Consider the following 19,080-nt stretch of genomic DNA (forward strand, 5'->3'; position numbering starts at 1 on the left):
GATTCATCAGTTTGGCCCTGATCTTTCTCCTGACTTTCGTCACTTACTCCAGCTGCCCCCTGAACAAGCACAGCCTATTCAAAATCACTGGATCTGAGACAGCTCCCAATCGTCCGTACTTCCCTCCCTCTGTGACAGAACTTGTGGCCCTCTCATTTGGCCCTACACGCTGCCACCAGATTAAGCTGTGAATCTGACATTTAGTCACACCAGGTGGTGGTGGGTCCAGTTCAACTTTCTCTGATCACTGGAGCCTAAACTCAACTCTCCCTCCTACAAACTATCAAAAGTAAATCCCAGGACACAGGGCACATCTTCATGGACTTGGTAAATGGAGGGGGGGGTCTTCTAGAGTTGAGAAATATTGAATGTAAAAGGAATCATTAGGTTTGGGAGTTTGACTAGGCTCAGACTGGTGTTCTAATAAGGGAGCCAGTGTGACTGGAGTGGAATGAGAGAGGTTTCAGCTTCTCTGGGGGATCTCTTGTTTGCTGTTGCTTTGGTGAAAAGGGAAGGAACACATCTCTGATGTAATAATGGGAAATGATTGCAAACAAAGATTTGCCTTATAAATAAATTGGCACCACAGTACTTAACTAGCTCCTGTAAGGAACAGAGACCTTGCATCAAGTGAAGTTGAATTAGGGATATCATAACTTGTAGAATTAGTCTTGATTTTCCTATTATGACTCGAGCATTCTTATTATCTAAAATGTTTATCCTTATTATATTATAATCCATATTTATTCTATCTTGCTCCAAAAATGATTTGAGGCTGCTATAAATGTACTAAATGTACAATGGCCTTAAATGCTCCTCTTTCACTTTATCTCTTTAATTTCCACTCCTTCCCTCAAGCCTCATCAACTTCTTGCATTTGTTCCCACCACCGGGCCTCTGTATTTGTTGTTTCACCTGTCCATTCTTTCTCTTTGATTCCCATCATATGTGTCCTTCATCTCTTTCAATTCTAGCCTAGCCTAGAACAGTGCCTGACACATAGTTGCATGAATTCTGTGCACTCACTGCCTATTAAGCCATGGATTGATTGGCTGCTTGACTAAATTAGGAAGAGCAAAGGCTTTCATTAGTAGATCCATAAATATATATCAGGTTCTTATTTAACGACAAGCACTGTTCTAGGCATCAAAGTACAAAGAAAAATAGGATAGGACAAAGCGTCTAGGTATTCACAGTCAAGTAGGGGACACAGATAATTACAGCGTTGAGTTAAGGCCATAACCCAAGTATGAAGGATGTGCTTTGGCTGCATTCAGGAGGAAAAGCTTCTCTCTGCTTGGCAGGATCAGGAAGATGGAAAGATGGTTAGGAGTTACCAGCCAGGCCGGCTGTGTTTGAGCTCCTGAGGCCCCCGCCCCCCGCCCCCCGCCCCCCCCCCCCCCCCCCCCGGTCTCAGAGATGCCAGACAGGATGTACTAGATAAGGGGTTTGGAGTGCCAGTCGCGGGGACAGAGGTGGGAGTGGAGGAAGGAGGTCTAAACATACTGAATGGGGTGGGGGGAGTTGGAGGTGGAGCCAGGGCGGCCCGCCGGTGACGTCAGCGACCCGCGCTCCCCCGAGCTCTCGGCGCGCTTTCCAGGGGCGGAGTCTCCGTGCGTCATGGCTGCCTCCCGTGCTGAGGCTCTTGCCACAGTGAGTGCTGTTCTCCGTCCCTCCTCCTTTTTTTCTTGTCTGTCTCAGATTTTCTTCTCCTGTAACGTCCACCTTGCCTCTTTGCCTCCCTGACTTTGCAGGCCGCGCCCGGGCGAGAGGGGAGCTGTGAGGCTGTCTGTCCCACCCTTCTCACTGGTTCTGCTAATATATTTTTTCCATCATGCCTGTGGCGCCGGCTGTAAGCCTTAAACACGTCTTCATCCGCTTTGTAGGCTTCAAGCCCATTGGGAAGCCAGGAGCAAACTAATGGCGAACTGTGGGGCTGTGGGTTCCTGGGGGAGATCGGTGACGCAGGTGTAACATATAATCGGGAAAAGCTTCTGAGACCCGAAGTGCGTGCAGGAGTTAGCAAGGGGTGGGGGGAGGGGGGAGAAAGCGCTAAAAGAAGCTTCAAGGTGGAGGCAAAAACATGTTCAAAGGCAAGAGATAGAGCAAGTGTCTTTGAAAAACTCAAAAAGTTCAGTTGGTCGATGGTGGAGGGGTCAGAGCTGACAGTCTGGCAAATGTTGCTACGCAGTGGCTTCAACCTGAGGATTATTGGGAATTAGTGAAGAGTTTTAAGCGGAAGAGTAATTCAATGAGATTTGTTGTCATTTCCAGAAGTAACATTACAGAGAGGAGACAGAGGGTATGAGTTTGAAAGCTGTGGTTGAAACGTAGTGAGAGATGATTGTGACCCCGACCATGGCAGCAATGTTGACGTTCAGCAATGAGGACAGGACAGAGTAGAAACATTAAGGAGATAGAATCTAAACTAAGTAAGCTCCCCAGGTTAATACTGATACAGGCTGAAGTTTGAGGACACTATACACTTTCTCCTCAGCCTTGTCCACTGGATGGCTTTAATAGCCAGCAATAAATGCTGATTTTTCCTAAATCTCTACTTAAGCTGAGATCTCTCTCCTGAGCTCTAGTTGTATCCATCTGCTTTGCAGAGTCTCCACCTGGCCAACCTACAGGCACCACACATGCCAAACACTGAGCTTTTCACAGAAACCCTCTTGCAGTGTTCACCAACTTAGCAAATAGCACCCTCAACCAAGTAGTTCTACCCTGAAATGTGAATGACTTTTTAAACCTCTTCCTATCTGTACACAAGACCCAAGTTCAATACACACTCTGGCACCAACTTCCACCCCAGCTCCCTTTACCCTGGGATTGCATTGGAGGAACAGGGATAGAGCTGTAATGGTTTAAAATTATTACTGGGTATCAAGAAGGATAAAGGTCCTACCCCTAAGTATTGTTGAACTGTTGGAATTTTAAAATAAAGCTACATAGCACAGGGAGTAGGCCAAACTGGTCCTCTTCCCTAGAATTATCTATATAGAGAAGCAACTATGTGCTTAGAATCTGCACATATACAAAGATGGTTCATGTCCTCCTTAGGAAGCCCACGTCCTAGCTACAGAGACAGAACAGGAAACAATTCCAGTGGGACTGTATCTTATATATATTTAGCTTACAGGAACTCAGATGTATACCCTTCACTAAAAAAAGAGGGAGGATGATTAAAAATTATACTCTGCCTATGTCATTTTTATGTAATGTCTATTATTAGGCACATTTACTTTACACTTCCAAATACATATTACTATATTGTATTATGTACTGTTCTTTATGAGCAATGTAAAGGATTCTTTTTAAAGAGTGATTTTGGCCAGTCTTGTTTTTCAAATTGCTGGTTTTGGACTCAGACCCCATATAAGATGGTATACCATTGTATCTGGTGATCATTGCTCTTTTTTTTTTTTTCCCCCAATTTGGTTGGAGTTTGCCATTTAAATTTATTTCACACAGTATAAGCATTATGTCCTTCATAATGAGTTTTAAATTGTCTCTTAGCTATTCCAGATTGAACCACTTTCTAAAACTACTTTATGTTTACTGAATGGGAAAACATTGATGGTTGCTGTTTACATTTCCCTGTTTCTTTCCCAGTAACAAAATTTTAATTCTTCAACACTGCTCTTAATAGAGGTGTGTGCAAGGTACTGTGGGAGCGCCAGTAAGGGAGCAGCATTCTGCCTGAGATGGTCAGAGAAGGGTTCACAAGATATATTTATTCTGAGTGCTTTAAGGGTTGGTACAGATTTGTTAAAGAAAGAGACAAGGCCAAAGCTGGATGGCCAGTTGTCTAAGTTGATTGGCTGGCTGGACTAAGACTTCTGAGGTTTCTTCAAGCTCTAAACTTTATTTAAGTTACCTCTTTAAAAAATATTCCTTTATTCTTCCCCAAATCTCCGTGGTGGGCAGGATGATCAGGAAGGTGTTTGAACTGGCTTCACTTTCCTCAGGAACAAGCCTGGCTTGAGGCTGCCCAGGCTTTCATCCAAGAGACCCTGTGTGCGCCTGCCAAGGAGCGTGATGTCCAGTTGACTGAGTTGGTAATCGACTGTGTGAAGACTGTCTGCTTGTCTCAGGGAAGGAACCAGGGTTTTACACTACCTCTCAGCTACAGGTAAGGAGAGGTGGGGCTCAGGGGAAAGTTAAATTTGGGATTGAAAAGAAAGGGCCTATAGTTTAAAAGGGGGGAAGTGAGATGAGTGAGGGGAAACTTGCTAAGAGGAGAAAGAGGTGGTCTAAACAAAACCCACTTCTGCCCGTCTTTCCTGTTCTCCATCGAGCTGCTTTCTTTTTCCTATAGATCTCCTTAATTGGCTCAAGTCAAGTTTAGAGACAAGGAGGGAGAAGGTGAGAAGACAGAAAGAAAATCTGGAAAAATAACTCAAAGTGGAGGGGAGAGGCTGATATTATTTCATTTTGTGAATTAGGAAACTAAGATACAGACAGTGACTTCTCCAAGTGCATCTGAGTTTGAGGTCTTCTGAAAGTGTTTTTGTTTATTTTTCACACGACACTACCATTTCCTAAACTGTTCTAGGCAATGTTAATAAAGTACTACAAGTAAAGGTTTTCATGACCAAGTAAGTTTGAGAGACTTTGGATATGATAACCTTCTCTAGCAGAGTCATGGGGCTTGTTAACATGTTAAATAAAGTCTGTGAAGAGTCCTGCAGAAAGAAACCTGTTTACCTTCTCGTAGAAGTAACCACTATATGGAATATGTGGTGTATCATTCTTGTGAATAGCTTTATGTTTTTTTCTATACACACATCTATCCCTAAGCAATATATAGTAGTTTTGCAGATCCTTAGACTTTGTATAAATGGTACCATACCTCATATAGTGTCTGCAGTTTGCTTTTCGTGCTTCTGAGATTTATTCACATTGATAATTCTAGCTCATTTATTTGAACTACTCTATGGTATTCTATTATATGAGTATACATATCACTTTATCCTTTAAAGAATAAAAAAGGTAGAAATCTGTTCAGCTTTGTTTAATTTGTTATTTCCCAATAATAATGGAAAATTGAAAAGAATAATTGAAAAGTGAAAAGTTAGTAACTTTTAGGAAACTTGGAACCTTTTTGTTTCTTGTTATTCTTCAAGATAAATATAAAATTGATAACACAATGTTTTAGAAGTGAAGTGTCCATAAAGATGGTGGTGAGGATAAAGTAGAAATTATTTGACAGATATAAATATTTTATTCATTCATTCTTCCATTTCCCTTCATTGAATGCCTGCTGTGTGCCAGGCACCATGGTGGGCCTTGACAGCTGGAGGGCAATGACCAATGCAAAAGATTTGAGGTTATCACTTTCAGGTTCTGAACCCAGACCCTGAAGAGTCTGAGAAAAGTGACCCCTGTCCTTACTGTTTTCTGTTTTGTTGGTGCCTGGGGTAAATGAACAGTTTTCTCCAGTTGCTTTTTCCTGGGCTTTTGGGGAAGTAGGGAAAGACAGAAAGAACATGGACTTTTGTGTGAGACACACCTGGCTTTGCCAGCTACACCACCATGTACCTGAACCTCTCTGAATTTCCTCATTGGTGGTGTTTACATGTTTCTTTTTTAGTGATGATTCCATGCAGTATTGAGCATGAATGGACCCAATATAGTATGTGCATGGCAGGCACTCAATGCAGGTTAGTTTCAGTCTTTGCTTTCTATCTGCTCTGAAACCATCGTGAAAGAATGAAGCAGATGCAGAAGGGGAGTGGGCCATCAGAATGGCATTCCTGATTTTAATACTCATACGTGGATTATGTTCATGAGTACAACAAGGGGGATAAATTGTGATGGTTCATAACCTTATCTTGCTTCTTTTCCACTGAAAAAATCATGGGAATGTAAGTAAGTGGAATAATGGCATTACAAAAATGCAAATATATCACAGCTTTGATTAGTTAACTGTCACATCACAGTGTCTGTGATATACCCCACAATTGTTAGTGACTCAGCAGTGTTATAGCACTTTGCTTAAGAGTGGCTGATCTCAAGCATCTCTTGAGATTTGGGAACTCTTGAGCCAACTCCCACCTCAGTCTCGGATTCCCAGCCCGTCTCTAGTAATGTAATGTTCTAGCCTAGGGAGGAAGCCTGGCTGGGGCCAGTGAGGTGGAGGCATTAGCAGATGCCTTAGTGCCCCCATGGGAATTCTCTGTGGAGCTAAAAGCTGAGATGCTGTCAGAGGAGCACTTTGTTATCTCTGAAAGCTTCTCCCCACAAGCTCATCTCCTCAGGCCCCTCTGACACTCCTACTTCATTTCTCTGGGTCCTCTCTGTGGCACTGTCTTTTGTTCAAGATACCATTCAGCACAGACCTTCTTCCTGCCTTCCCTAGGTACTACCCTGACTTTGGACCCAGACCTTGTCCCTATTTTCTTGGACCCTCATTCCCAACTTTTTCCTTGTTAATCAATCAGATTTCTCTCTTAGTCCATGTCCCCATTGACCTTTCCTTGGGATCTTGGGGGATTTGTTGGGGTTGAGGATAAACTTCTAGGCCTTACAGAACCTGGCTTTACAGAACCTCTGTTCCCTTCACTCTGCAGCTTTGTCTCAGTAAAGGACCTCAGGACCCAACAGCATCTCCCGTGCTGCAGTCACTTGTCCTGGAGCAGCACTGCATACCAGGATTGGGCCCAGGAAGCTGGACCACGTGGAGTCCTCCTACCCCAGGAGCAGCTGTTACTTGCAGGGACACTGACAGACCGATCAGGGGACTTGGAACATGAGTGCAGGAATGGAAGCCTCTACATAAGAGATAACACTGGTACCCTGGGCTGTGAGGTGAGTAGGAAGAGGGCCTATTCCCTGAGTAAGATGCCTCGGATCCTAATAAGAATGGTGTCTGGGGAGCAAGGCAGTTAAGTCCCTGAGGGAGCAAAGATGGAATGGGGCGGATTGGATCTGAGGGTCCTGATTAACCCTTGCCCTTGGTCTTTTCTAGCTCATAGATCTGGACCTTTCTTGGTTGGGCCACCTCTTCCTGTTCCCCAGTTGGAGTTACCTCCCTCCTACAATAAAGTCCTCCGGAGAAGGGCACTTGGAGCTCTGGGGTGCTCCGGTGCCAGTGTTTCCCTTGACCATCAGTCCTGGCCCTCTCACTCCCATTCCTGTTCTCTACCCAGAGACTGCTTCTCGCCTGCTCAGGCACAGGTAATTCTTCCATCTAGGGGAGGACAGAGCACCGTGATACTGGGAGGATGGTGGTGGGTCAGTGGAAGGAGGGAAAGAAAGGTATTGAGAGTAATAGAGATGGAATATTTCCAAACGAGGGGAACGAGGGGGCCTCTCAGAAAGTTAAGAGCAGGATTCTTTGAGAGAAATGTGCCTTATCTGAGGGCAAGTAGAGTTTGAAGGAGGTTTTTAGAATAACAGCTTTGGGTTGGGAAATTTTACATCAGTGTCGCTGCTAGATTATAGTGGAAGAGAAGGCATTTGTAGAGAAAAAGAAGAGAAATAAAAATGACTTATTTCTCTCTTCCCTCTACCTTTTTTAGAAGCAAGTGCAGAGATGTGCAGCCAAACCTTGCTGGGACGCTGGTTCGATTGAGCGCTCTGGTGAAAAGTCAAAAGAGAGCCTACTTCGTCCTGTCTCTCGGTGGCTCGTCCCCAGCTGGCAGCCATGTGTCTGTCATTGTGCAGGTGAGGATTAGGGTCAACTCAGGGGTGTGGAGATGTGGAAGGGGTGTACGCACTCTTAATAGGAAAGATAACACCATAGGAGGACCCGTGTAGGAAAGGAGGGCAATTGGGGAGACCTGTTTCTGGCACAGTGCTGTTGAGGGAAGAGGCCAGGTGGCAGCCTCCCTGTGTGCAGGAGGAAGGAAGTAGACGTCCCTACTGTGCAGTTCATTCGAGTAGACAACTTTCGTATTGTGTGTCCCATTTTGAAAAACTGCCAGCGTCATTTGTTTTTCCCCTGCATTAGAAGAATGACCAAGGAAAGTGTTTATCTTAACACCATTAAAACATAGAATACATGTACTTAAAAAAAAAACAAACCTGGTACTCGTTGAGTCTTTTTACATCAACTGGTAGGATTTTAAAGTCATTCGTTTTTACACTGATTATTGTTCGGTGACTTATACAAAATTATCTGCATAGTGTTTTAGAAGCATTTAAAACAAAAGATGAAAAGGCTCTCAGATGTGCATAGCAAAAAAGGAAACTATGAAATTTATTAGCACTATAACAATTCTTACCTGTGTCTATGTGTGTCATGAGCTGGAATAACAGTGATTAGAATGTAAAGAAACTAAAAATGCTTAGAAATCACCCAAATGTCCCATCTTGTTTTTTCTTCCTGGGTTAAATTGGAGCTTATGTATATTGTTTACATTAGAATGTTTTAAGTCATCTGGAGCATTTAAAAATTATGTGCATGGTAGGGTTGACTCATTCATGTTCTATGTCAAGGGAGAAGTCTCTGAAATGCACTTGAATTCCTACAGGGCAGCTAAAGTAGTGAAAGCCTTTTGGGTAGTTTATAATCTTATCGTAATTTCTATATCGTTTTGATTCATAAAATAAGTAGAATAATACAAAGCAGTGTGTAAGTTCCAAGATGGTACAGTTGTAACTGCTATAGCAGGTTAGCTAGAATTTATTATGTGGACAGAAGCCTTATGAGGGAGTTCAGACTTGATCTGGTTCTTGAAGGATGGATAGGATTTGAATGACTGGAAGAGAAGGAAAGGTATCTGGGACTAGAGATTCACCTGTCCCAGGATTCAGCCTTTACTGAGTATGTGCTATATGCCAGGCACTTTGGTCAGTTCAGAGGCACAAAACTGAATAAGATAATGGCTCTTGTCCTGCAGAAGCTCTCAACCAGTTGAGTGAGTCAGTAATTACTGTTCAGGATCATAGTGCTGTGGTAGATAAAAGTATGTGCTCAAGGCACTGTGAGGGTGCAGAGGTGGGCTTTGGAATAAGCTTGGTCAGGGGAGGAGAGATCTTGCTATGTTTATAGGCTGTGGAAGAGACACATTGGAGACGTACTGTCACCTTAGATGACCCCAGTGAATCTCTTCTGTGATAGAGGAGTGTGGTCATCTCTTGAAAGACTGGACTCTGAAAAGAGGAGTAAAGGTTCAGGGTAACTGCTGTGCTAGGCGTTGAGGATGAGAGGTCACTAAGCAGTGCCAGAGGCCCAGTTGAAGTTTAGCATCAATGTTTGGCCCTGGGGCGTCACAGAGTGTCTTCTAAGGCAAGAATCCTTCCTCAGTAGGGTTTTTGCATTAGGAGAAGAGTTGAGAAAACAGGGCTGTGATGCAGTAGACTCGAGGTGAAGGGTGGGTAAAAAATGGCAGGATTTAGGGGATAGGTGTTTAGAGACTAGCATTTGGATGGAGGAAGGGAAGGACCTCAATGTCTGAATAAAGGAGAAGCAACTGCAATATTGGGAGGTCCTAGTGAGAGGTTAGAGAAAGTCTAGTGAGCGTAGGGGGAGCAGGGGGGAACAGAAGCACCAGTGTTCATTCATTCATGTGTTCGGTCAGACCATTATTAACTGGTTTTAGAATAGAAATGGGAATCTGTGAAGCTGAGCCCAGGGACTATGAAGTTCAAGCATCCTGAATCTCGGTGTGTTTTGAAGCCCCTAAGAAGGGCAGCAGCGCTCTGTTACCCGTTAGAGGAGCATGCGGTAGGAGATTGTTACATTTACTAACAGTGCCATCCATGTAGCTTTTTCCCTTCTGCTTAAATTTCTTCAACAACCACCCTTCTCCAGTCCATATGATATCCTCTGCTGTTAGTTATTTATTTTTATTTTCCCACTTGGATGTTTCTTATTTTCTGACACATTAAAAGTCTTCGGCATGTTATTTCTGGGTTTTTCCCCCCGACATCTTGGCTTTTCCATCTGGTCTCCTGCAACTCCCAAGAACATTCCCCCTCCATCCTGGCCAAGGTTTTCACTCCCTTGCTTATTCTGAGTTCTGAATAGTTCTGTGTGGTTGCCTCCTGCTTAAATCACCCTTCTGTCTCCTCTCCACTTCAGCAAACCAGAGATGGCTTTCAGGACCCTGGCAAGTTCCACTTCTTTCACTCGGCGTTCCTGATCATTCTAACCCATCCCAACCATCTCTTTCTTTCTCTAAAACCTTCCCAAATGTGTATTGTTTTTGCCACTTGTTTATATGTGTCTCCATGTTATTACTTGGGTTTGTGTCTGTGTTTCCCAGTGGTTTGAAATAAGTTGGAGTAGAGAGAACTGTCTATTATATTTCCCTTAACTGGATACGTACCTAATGGTGTACTTATTGATTAAATAAGTGAAAGTTGTTTGTATGTTATGGAGTAGGATGGGGAAATGCAAAAAGGGCAAAATTTTCTGAATGTAGTATTTATATATTTTGGAGGAAGTTTTAGGGATGCTTTGTATCTTGGGGGAGGGATTAGGAAACATTTGCCATCTCCTATGAGAGGGGAGAGATCCTGAAAATTCTATGGCTTAAGACTTAATTGGCAAACAAGGAAGATGAAGAGTCAAGGAAAGGCTCTTGAGGAGCAGGTCCCTGAGGTCACATCATGATGGGCAGGGGCTCTGGCAGAGGGGCAGCATCATGGGGGCATCTCACGTGTCATGTTTCCCGCCTCCGCACAAGCCAGGTCCCTGCCCAGCTGGTGTGGCATCGAGCCCTTTGGCCTGGTAGGGCCTATGTGCTGACAGAGCTGCGAGTGTCCAAGCTCCGTGGTCACCGTTACTGGATTTGGATGACCGGTCCCTCCTCCCAGCTGTTGCCGTTGAAACCAGAATGTGTTCAAGAGCTGGAACTGGAGCTGGATGGGCCCCTCTTAGAGGCTGACCCCTCACCACCACCCATACCATGCAACCCCCAAGACAAGAAGGGTCCAGAAGGTCTTGTTCGGGACTCCAGACTCTTATCATACACGGTGAGCATAAGGGAGAGATCCTTGAGCTGAAGGAGCAAGAAATGTGGGTTCTTCAAAGAGGAGGAATAGGGATCAACTGGCCCTTTGATTTCTTTGCAGGGAACAATCACTGACGTGCTGAATCGTCCTGCGGGCCTCTATGAGCTGGACGGGCAGCTGGGGCTCTGCCTTGCCTACCAGCATCTCCATGGCCTCAGGCGAGTAGTGCGACCAGGTGTCCGTCTGGAGGTATGTGAGGGGTCACATCTGGTGACAAAAAGAGACCCTTTTAGTAGCTTCACTTAACCTTTGTGGTCTGGCCTTTTTTTGCAGCAGGTTGATACCTCTACAGCAGAATTATAAAAATAATAAATGTGTGTTGGAGTAGGGTGGTGCTTTTGTTAGGAATGATTTGGATGAGAGTTCAGATCAGAAAGGAGTAGAGACTGGTGCTCTGGGAGGAGCAGTTGGGTCCAGAGCATCTCCTTTCCAGAGGACCTTAACCGGAGGAGGAGCTGCAGGAACTGAAGCACAGGTTTAGAGCCAGGACCGTTTCAGGCAGCCTGATGAACAGCCAAGGCCACACTGGCCAGGAGTCCCCTGGCCTCCACAAAGACTGAGTGGAGCTCCTGGGAGATGAAGCCTTTACTGCAGGGTAGTGGGTTGTGATGGAAGGTGAAACATAGAGGCTGGAGGGAAATAACCTGTAAAGGAGAAATTATATTTCTCCTGGAACCCAGGCAGTGGAAAACTGCATTTAACTCTGCCTGGGGTCATTGAGCTGGGGGCTTCACCTTTGCTTTTTCACTTTTTCTGCCTCCCCAGCTCCAGGATGTTCACCTCCTGCAGTCAGTGGGCGGAGGGACAGGAAGGCCTGTGCTGGCCTCCTGCCTCCGTGGCGCCGTTCTGCTTCGGGGCTTCTCTCGTCAGATGCCTGAGACTCAGTCTTCCCACCGAGCCCAGGGGGCCTCCCTGTATGAGCAGCTGGTGTGGGAACATCAGTTAGGACTTCCCCTCTACCTGTGGGCCACCAGGGCCCTGGAGGAGCTGGCCAGCAAGTGAGGAGGACGAGGGTCTGTGCTGTGGGGGTGGTGGGAGTGGGACACTTCCTCAGTAAGGGAAGCCGGATTCTGGAAGAGACAGGGTCTTTGGGGAAGTGACTCAGCTGTTTTCCCTGGCCAAGGCTGTGTCCCCACATGCTGAGACACCACCAGTTCCTGCAGCATTCCTCTCCCGGGAGCCCCAGCCTGGGACTACAGATCCTTGCCCCTACCTTGGAGGTTCTCATTCCACCCTGCTGCCCTAGTCGGAATCCACAAAACGAGATCCTTGAAGAGCCACATCACTGTCCACTCCAGAAGGTAGGAGGATGTGGCAGAAAGAGGGCAGCAGAGGTAATGCCCTGGGGGGACACCCAGGGCACAGGGGAAGTGTAACCTGATCTCTCTTCTCTCTCTGACAGTATGCTCGGCTGCAGACCCCCTGCTCTTTCCCTACTCTGGCCGCCCTGAAAAAGGAAGGGGAGTGCAGGGCCTGGGACTCCTTTGACCCTAAGACCCTTCTGCCCCTCCCAGAGGCTTCTCATCTGCCCAGCTGCGAACTCAATCAGCGCCTGGCCTGGTCCTGGCTCTGTCTGCTGCCCTCTGCCTTCCACCCAGCCCCGGTAAGTGGGGTTCCAACAGGGCTCAGGGGGCTTTTTTTGTTCCATTTTCACTGTCACTACCATAGTCCTTTCTTGTCATTTTGACAGCACTAACCTTCTAACTAGACCACTCCATCTATTCTTGGCCCCTTCCAATCCATTATCCCTGCAGCAACTAGAAAGGGATCAAGTGAAATGTTCAGTTGGATTACAAAATTCTTAATTTCAATCCTTCTCTTGCACCAAGTAGAAAATAAACTCCAAGCAGCCATCAAAAATAAATTAAATCAATCAATCAATTAATCATTCCATCCTTCTCTTATTTCTCCCAGTGCATATAAAACCAGAACTCCTTATTGTGTCCTATGAGGGCTTACATGGTTTCCTGCCTCTAACCTCCATTTGTATACTTTCTCTCCAGCTAGTAAATGTGTGGATGCACGTGTGTTTTTTTTCACATCTGTCTTTCTCACTTGAATATAAATTCTTTGAGGTCAGAGACCATGTTTTTTTGGTTCAATTTGTAACTAACAGTTAACACAGTGCCTGGCATGTAGATGATCAGTATATTTGTTTAATAAAACTTGACGCCTCTGCCTTCATCTCCTTGCAGGTTCTACTTGGTGTTCTGGCACCTTCTTCTCGTAAAGGTTGTCTGAAACTTCAGGACCAAAGTGGTTCCCTCTTATGCCTCCTCCTGGCCGACCCCTCGCAACCCCTCACTGACCCCAGGCTCATAGGTTTGGAGTTCAGAGGTTGAGGGAAGGTGGTGGTGGGGTAGAGGTTCCCAGGATGGAGGGGCTTGGGAGATAGCGCCTGCTGGGATTTCCTAGAGATGCTGGAGTGAGTCAGCAAGTTTGGGGAGAGGTTTAGGAGGCCAGTATTGGTAGGCAGTGAAAAGGAGCAAGGGGTTCCCTAGCCAGAACTACAATTCCCAACATTAAGTTCTCCCTCTGTAGCTCCTAAAATGCACCAGGGTGACAACTTCCATTTCTTACATTCTTAGTTTGGAAGAGTCATGGTCGTATTTGGGCTCATTGAGGTTTGGAGGCAGGGAAACCCTGGAGAGGAAAGTTTCTCAGATCTAGGAACAGGCATTTTAGGGATTTATGAGAAAGTAGAATCAAGGCCTCTCAGCACAGGAAGCCAGAGGCAGGACTAGACATGCAGATAGAATGGTTTCTCCCTTGGAGTATTGCTCCTTCAAGGTGGGAGTCAGGCCTGGGCCTTCACATTGTGTTAGGGGAGCAGCTCTGGCCTGTGTTGGACAGTAAGACCTGCAGGGTGGTCTGCTTCACTGCCCTTCCCACAATCCTCTCCTCTTGCCAAAATAGAAAACTTTCTTCCTCCAGGCTGCCTGGTGCGGGCAGAGAGGTTCCAGTTGGTCATAGAAAGGACTGTCAGAAGCAACTTCCCTTCCTGGAAGGAGCTGAGCATGACAGGCTTCATCCAGAAACAGCAGGCCAGGTTGGTCCTCAGGGAGGTGGCTGTGCTTTTAGTCTCTGAGGGCGAGGGCAAGGGCAAGGGCAAGGGCAAGGGCCCGGTGCAGGTGGTGGAACACTGGTGCCCATGGCACCCAATGCGTGCGTCACTAAGAAACCTATTCCTTGTCTCTCCCAACAGAGTCTATGTCCAGTTCTTTCTGGCCGATGCCCTGATCCTGTCTGTGCCCAGACCTTTCTTTCACTCAGCCAGCTCCTCAACACCTCCTCAGACAGAGCCCTCCCTCCCAGAGGGTCCCCACGGAGGACATAGCCGGCTGTTCTTGCTATCCCACAAGGAGGCACTGATGAAGAGGAACTTTTGTGTCCCCCCAAGAGCCAGTTCGGAGGTGCCCAAGCCTACCCTCAGTTTCCATGTTTCAGGGAACTGGCTTAGGGGCACTCAGAGGAAGGAGGGAACTGGGTGGGGCCCACCAGAGCCCATGGAAGATGAAAACGTGGATCAGAAGGTAAACTGGGACCTGGGACCAAGAACCTGAGCTCCTGTGCCCTGGCTCCTGTCTAAGGACCTTGCTCTCCCCATCAGGTTCTCCTTATCTTCCTTGGCTCCTCAGTCCGCTGGTTTGAGTTCTTGCATCCAGGGCAAGTATACCGACTCGTGGCTCCTGGCCCTCTCGTGAGTGTCCTGTTTCACTATGCCCCTCCCCAGAAAGCTTTTTGTGGCTTGGGGTCTGGGGAGGAAGTTCTAGGCCTCCTAGAAGAAGGGTGGATCTAGGTCAAATAGAAGGTCTATCTGTGTGTACATCACTTCCTTCAGGCTCTAGAGAGAAAACAAAACTGGGTCATAGTATATTATGAACCTCTCTCTGGACCAGGACAGACTCAGAGACAATCGTCTTCCCATTTCCCAGCAGACACCAATGTTGTTGGAGGAGGGTGGCTCATCCTGCATATCGCAGCGTCCTCTGGAGCTGGCTGGCTGTGCGTCCTGCCTCACTGTCCAGGATGAGTGGCGCCTGGAACTGGAGAGCCCCCAGGACATCCCAGAGGTGCTGGGTATTAACAGGGCACTGCCTGAAACCTCGTTGACTGACCTGCTCAGTGGCAAGTAAATGTCCACCAGCGTCTCCAGCTAGTTTCACTGCTCTCTCTCCCTCTGGCGTGGTTGGGTTGGATGAAGAGTCCATGCTCTGCTACAGTGGGTGTTCCTTAAATGTGATTTAGCTCCTAGAGGAATGATGTCAGTGTCAGATGGAAATTGTGTTTCATACCTGATTTTTCCCAGCATGTTACTGTTTTGAAATGATTGTAATCAGGCTTTCTCACAATTCAGGAAAAGCCTTAGCAATAAAAGGAATTGAAACCTAAAAAAACCCATAAGGACAAAAGCTGAAAATCTATAGAGAAGGGCCTTCCTTTATTGCAAGAAATGGCTGACTTATGGCTTCAGGAACAACTATATTTTCCTCATATAAACTTTTCCAGGGAGGCTGCAGTGCAGATGAAGACACTGCAGAGATACTTCCCCCCGTGTAAGCAAACAAACACCGTACTAGGTTATATGTGTAATTTTTAAGAAACTGGTTTCTTTTAGAAGTGGAAGTTTTCAAGGACCTATGATTTGAAGGGGAGGGCATGGGCCCCAGCATATAACGCTGTGAATGATGGACTGACTGGGATTCTAGGTATAAATGTAAGTGGAGATTTACCTTTCCTGAGGTACTTCTTGGGATACAAAGTCATGTAGATTTTGAGTGATCCGCTACAATCCTGTTTTTCCCATAAGACCTGTTACTTTTAGTGTGTGTTTTGACACAATGCAAGGCTTTCCAGGACCTTACAGACAATTTTCCAGCAGATACTTTAACTCCTTACTGCCCTTGGATCTGACTTCATTTTCACTGTATTTCTCTGACCTTCTAGCTCCACAGATTCCTTAGTGTCTTTCTCAGCTGAGATTTTGTCACATCTCCGGATGATGCCTGGTAATGACACCTTTGGGGGAAGGTGTGAAGGAGAGTGGTGGGACCTTGTGGTCCTGAAAGATACCACTGACCCCTCCCCTTCCCTTCTGTAGGGAGCACTGGGGCCATCAAGCGGTGTGTGAAGCTCACCGTAGCTCTGGAGACTGCTGACTGTGAATTCCCTCTGCACTTGGACATATATATTGAGGACCCACACTTGCCTCCCCCACTAGGACTTCTTCCAGGAGCCCGAGTCTACTTTAGCCAGCTAGAGAAAAGGGTTTCCAGGTAAAGATCTGTGTGGCTGGCCTCGCCTCCTCTCTGTACTGATGTGGTTCTCTTGAAGGCTCGCCCCTACATGTGCTGCAGTGACACCTCTTTGGTTTTACATTTGATGTGTTTCTCTGGTGTTTATGCCCTCTATCCTCACGAGATGTTCCAGACCAACCCTTCCCTTACTCTTCTCTCTGCTCTGGTAGAGCCACGGTCAGGGTGTGTCCCTTAGGGGGAGTAGCCTGGCCTGTGAGATGGTCCCAGCTCCTCCCTCAGGTGAACTTCTTTCTCCTCATCACTCTTCCTCTTCTGCTTGCAGATCCCACAATGTTTACTGTTGCTTCCGGTCGTCTACTTATGTGCAGGTCCTGAGTTTTCCCCCAGATACCACAATCAGGTCAGTGACCCAGGCCCTAATCCCCAAATGTCATGGCCTCACCTCTGCATCCCACACATATTCGTGGCTCTGCAATTTTTGCCATAACTGCAGTCTTCTCCAATCCTAGCAAAACGTGTTGAGTCAGAAGGGTTTCCTCTGCTTTAAATAAAAAATGTCCAGTACCTATCATTTTACCCAGAAAGATTTATGTTCTGGGGTCTTCAAGGGTTTTCAGTGCAAAGTACAGATATCTTTCTTGGCTAACATCTTAGTCATTCAAGCCTGAGAAATAATTAATGATGATTGAGATCAGGAATCAAAATGTGGGACCACGGGGCTTCCAGGAGAGCACACAAGCCACTACTGTCCCCATCCCTACACCTGCTGAGGCCTTCCAGACACGCCCTGCTTCCAGAACCCTGTTGGCTGTTTCTTGACCTCTTTCTTTAGTGCTCCCCTGCCCCACATCTACCTGGCTGAACTTCTGCAAGGTCGCCGGGCCCCGTTCCGGGCCACTGCTTCTTGCCATGTGGTTTCTGTCTTCAGCCTTCAGCTCTCCTGGGTGTGCGCTCATTGTACCAGCCTCTGCCCCCAGGTATGAGAGGGGTCAGGCTGAGCTGGGTGCAGGGTGCCAGAGGATTGTGATGTGATCAAGAGGATTTTCCCAGTTGCTTTCTCTATTTCAGGGAAGGTGTACTTGTCAGAGCCCCTCTTGCCCCACTCAGACGTCTATAAGCCAGGCCAGCATCAGGTGAGAGCAGAGCACAAGCCCATCGCGCCATTTACTTCCCTATCACCTGACTTTGTGTGTCTGCCATCTCTATGTTAGCATAATTCCTGGCTTGTGGCAGTTGCTTAATAAACATTTTTGAATGAATGAGGGTGAAGTGAGCTAACCACTGGAAAAGGTGGGGGGGAGTCATGTTGGGTCTGGGTGACTGGACACCTGGGTTTGCTGTGGGGGTTTCTAATTCCTACCCCCGCCCCCAGGCTCCTGGTGGAGGATGGGACTGCTGAAGCTGTGGTGACCTGTAGGAATCATCAAGTGGCAGCAGCACTAGGGCTGCGTCCTAGTGAGTGGACCTCCCTCCTAGAGTTTGTCCGAGGGCCAGGGAGAGTGGCCTTGCAATTTATAGGACCTGGAGCCCAACTTGAGGTGAGATGTGGCTGGGAGGGGTGAGGGGGCTCAGTTACCCAAATTCCTTGGGGGGGGTTGGTAGAGGGGGTTTAGAAGTTTGAGTTCTGATTAATCTTGAGTTTCCCTTTCTAGTCCTCAGCCAAGATGGATGAGCCCTTGACCCGTTTCCTCCAGACACTCTGTATCAGTTTCTCTGTCCTCCGCCCTATTGTGCTTTCTTTTGAGCTTAAGAGGAAACCCTCCAAGATAATCTCGTTAGGTAAGGGTGGAAGGGTGGGGGTGTAGAGGAGTCCCAGGAGGAAGAGGGATGAGGGATTGATAGGGGATTTCTGGAGCTGGGGAGGGGAATGGTGGTTGGGGACTAAAAACTACATGCATAGAACATGTGTTTCCTTTCTTCCCATCTCAGAACCTCCTCGGTTACAGCGATTCCAGTGTGGGGAGTTCCCTTTCCTAACTCGTGTGAATCCCAGGATCCAACTGTCGTGCCTCTCTATCCAGGAGCACCCCAGTGCCCTGAGGGCCTTAGATCCCTACTGCTAACCTGAGCTGCAGTGGCCTGAAAGTTCTTCCTACCCTGCTGGAAACCTTGAGGCCTGGGATCCAGCTCATCCCCCTTGTTGAGGCCCTTACCTTCTCTGTGATTGAACCAGGACCCGAGGTCCCTGGATTCACAGACTGCCACCCTGTTATTTCCCCAGTATTCTGATGCCCACCTTTCTTGAGGAAACTGTGGAAACAGGCAAATCATGGCACTGTTGCTATTTCCTCTAGTTGGTGTCAAGGCACCTGTACTCATAGGCGGCCCTGAGCACCTAGGTTCTGTCTTTGTGTCAGGGGCTTGCCCCTTGTGCTGGTTCTCCAGACAGACCCCTTGGTCTGTAATAAAGCTCTGTTGATGTTCCTTACTTGTGTTCATCTGGGTCCCAGGCCTCATGACCTCCTGGCAGCTGGCCCGTCGTTTACCATCATTTCCACCCTTGTTTGCCACAAGTACCAAAACTGGTTTGGAGAAGAGCTGGTCCAGCAAATTCAGGCCCTAAAGGGAGCAAATTGGGGAGTGGGGTGCAAAGTGGACAACATCACCATGATGGTCTCAGTCAGCAAGGTTGGGCCCAGGAAGAAGTCAGGCCTGGAGTTGTTGGAAAGTACAAGGTGGTTATGGGGAGAGGGGAGCACCAAGCACCAGGAGGGATTTGTGAGGAACCTTTGCTGTGAAACCCCAGTCAAGCAGTCAGTGCTGTAGGTTTCCCCTGGGTCAAACCTAAGGCAGATCCTTAATCAACAGTATGAGACTGGCAGGAGTTCCTAGCCAGAAGCTACAGAATTAGAGG

General features: G+C 47.0%; 1 protein-coding gene across 5 annotated transcripts; it reads left to right on the forward strand.

Moving 5' to 3' along the window:
* Nucleotides 1-1,529: 1,529 nt before the first annotated feature.
* Nucleotides 1,530-18,650, forward strand: CTC1 (CST telomere replication complex component 1). 5 transcript variants are annotated; one of them, XM_074342234.1, is made up of 23 exons: nucleotides 1,530-1,653; nucleotides 3,972-4,135; nucleotides 6,576-6,813; nucleotides 6,974-7,182; nucleotides 7,527-7,671; nucleotides 10,645-10,929; nucleotides 11,029-11,157; nucleotides 11,734-11,966; nucleotides 12,092-12,269; nucleotides 12,371-12,571; nucleotides 13,164-13,290; nucleotides 13,903-14,017; nucleotides 14,174-14,501; nucleotides 14,579-14,668; nucleotides 14,904-15,100; nucleotides 15,916-15,977; nucleotides 16,070-16,244; nucleotides 16,549-16,626; nucleotides 17,059-17,203; nucleotides 17,277-17,359; nucleotides 17,599-17,764; nucleotides 17,879-18,005; nucleotides 18,156-18,650. In XM_074342234.1, exons 1-23 carry the CDS (start codon nucleotides 1,621-1,623, stop codon nucleotides 18,287-18,289), a joined length of 3,642 nt encoding a protein of 1,213 aa, XP_074198335.1. In that variant the 5' UTR covers nucleotides 1,530-1,620; the 3' UTR covers nucleotides 18,290-18,650. The 5 variants fall into 5 exon arrangements, with proteins under 5 accessions (XP_074198335.1, XP_074198337.1, XP_074198336.1 ...); XM_074342236.1 differs by having other exon boundaries at nucleotides 17,295-17,359; XM_074342235.1 differs by having other exon boundaries at nucleotides 14,907-15,100.
* Nucleotides 18,651-19,080: the final 430 nt, after the last annotated feature.

This window comes from Camelus bactrianus, chromosome 16 (assembly GCF_048773025.1).
Source record: "Camelus bactrianus isolate YW-2024 breed Bactrian camel chromosome 16, ASM4877302v1, whole genome shotgun sequence".
NCBI lineage: Eukaryota > Metazoa > Chordata > Mammalia > Artiodactyla > Camelidae > Camelus > Camelus bactrianus.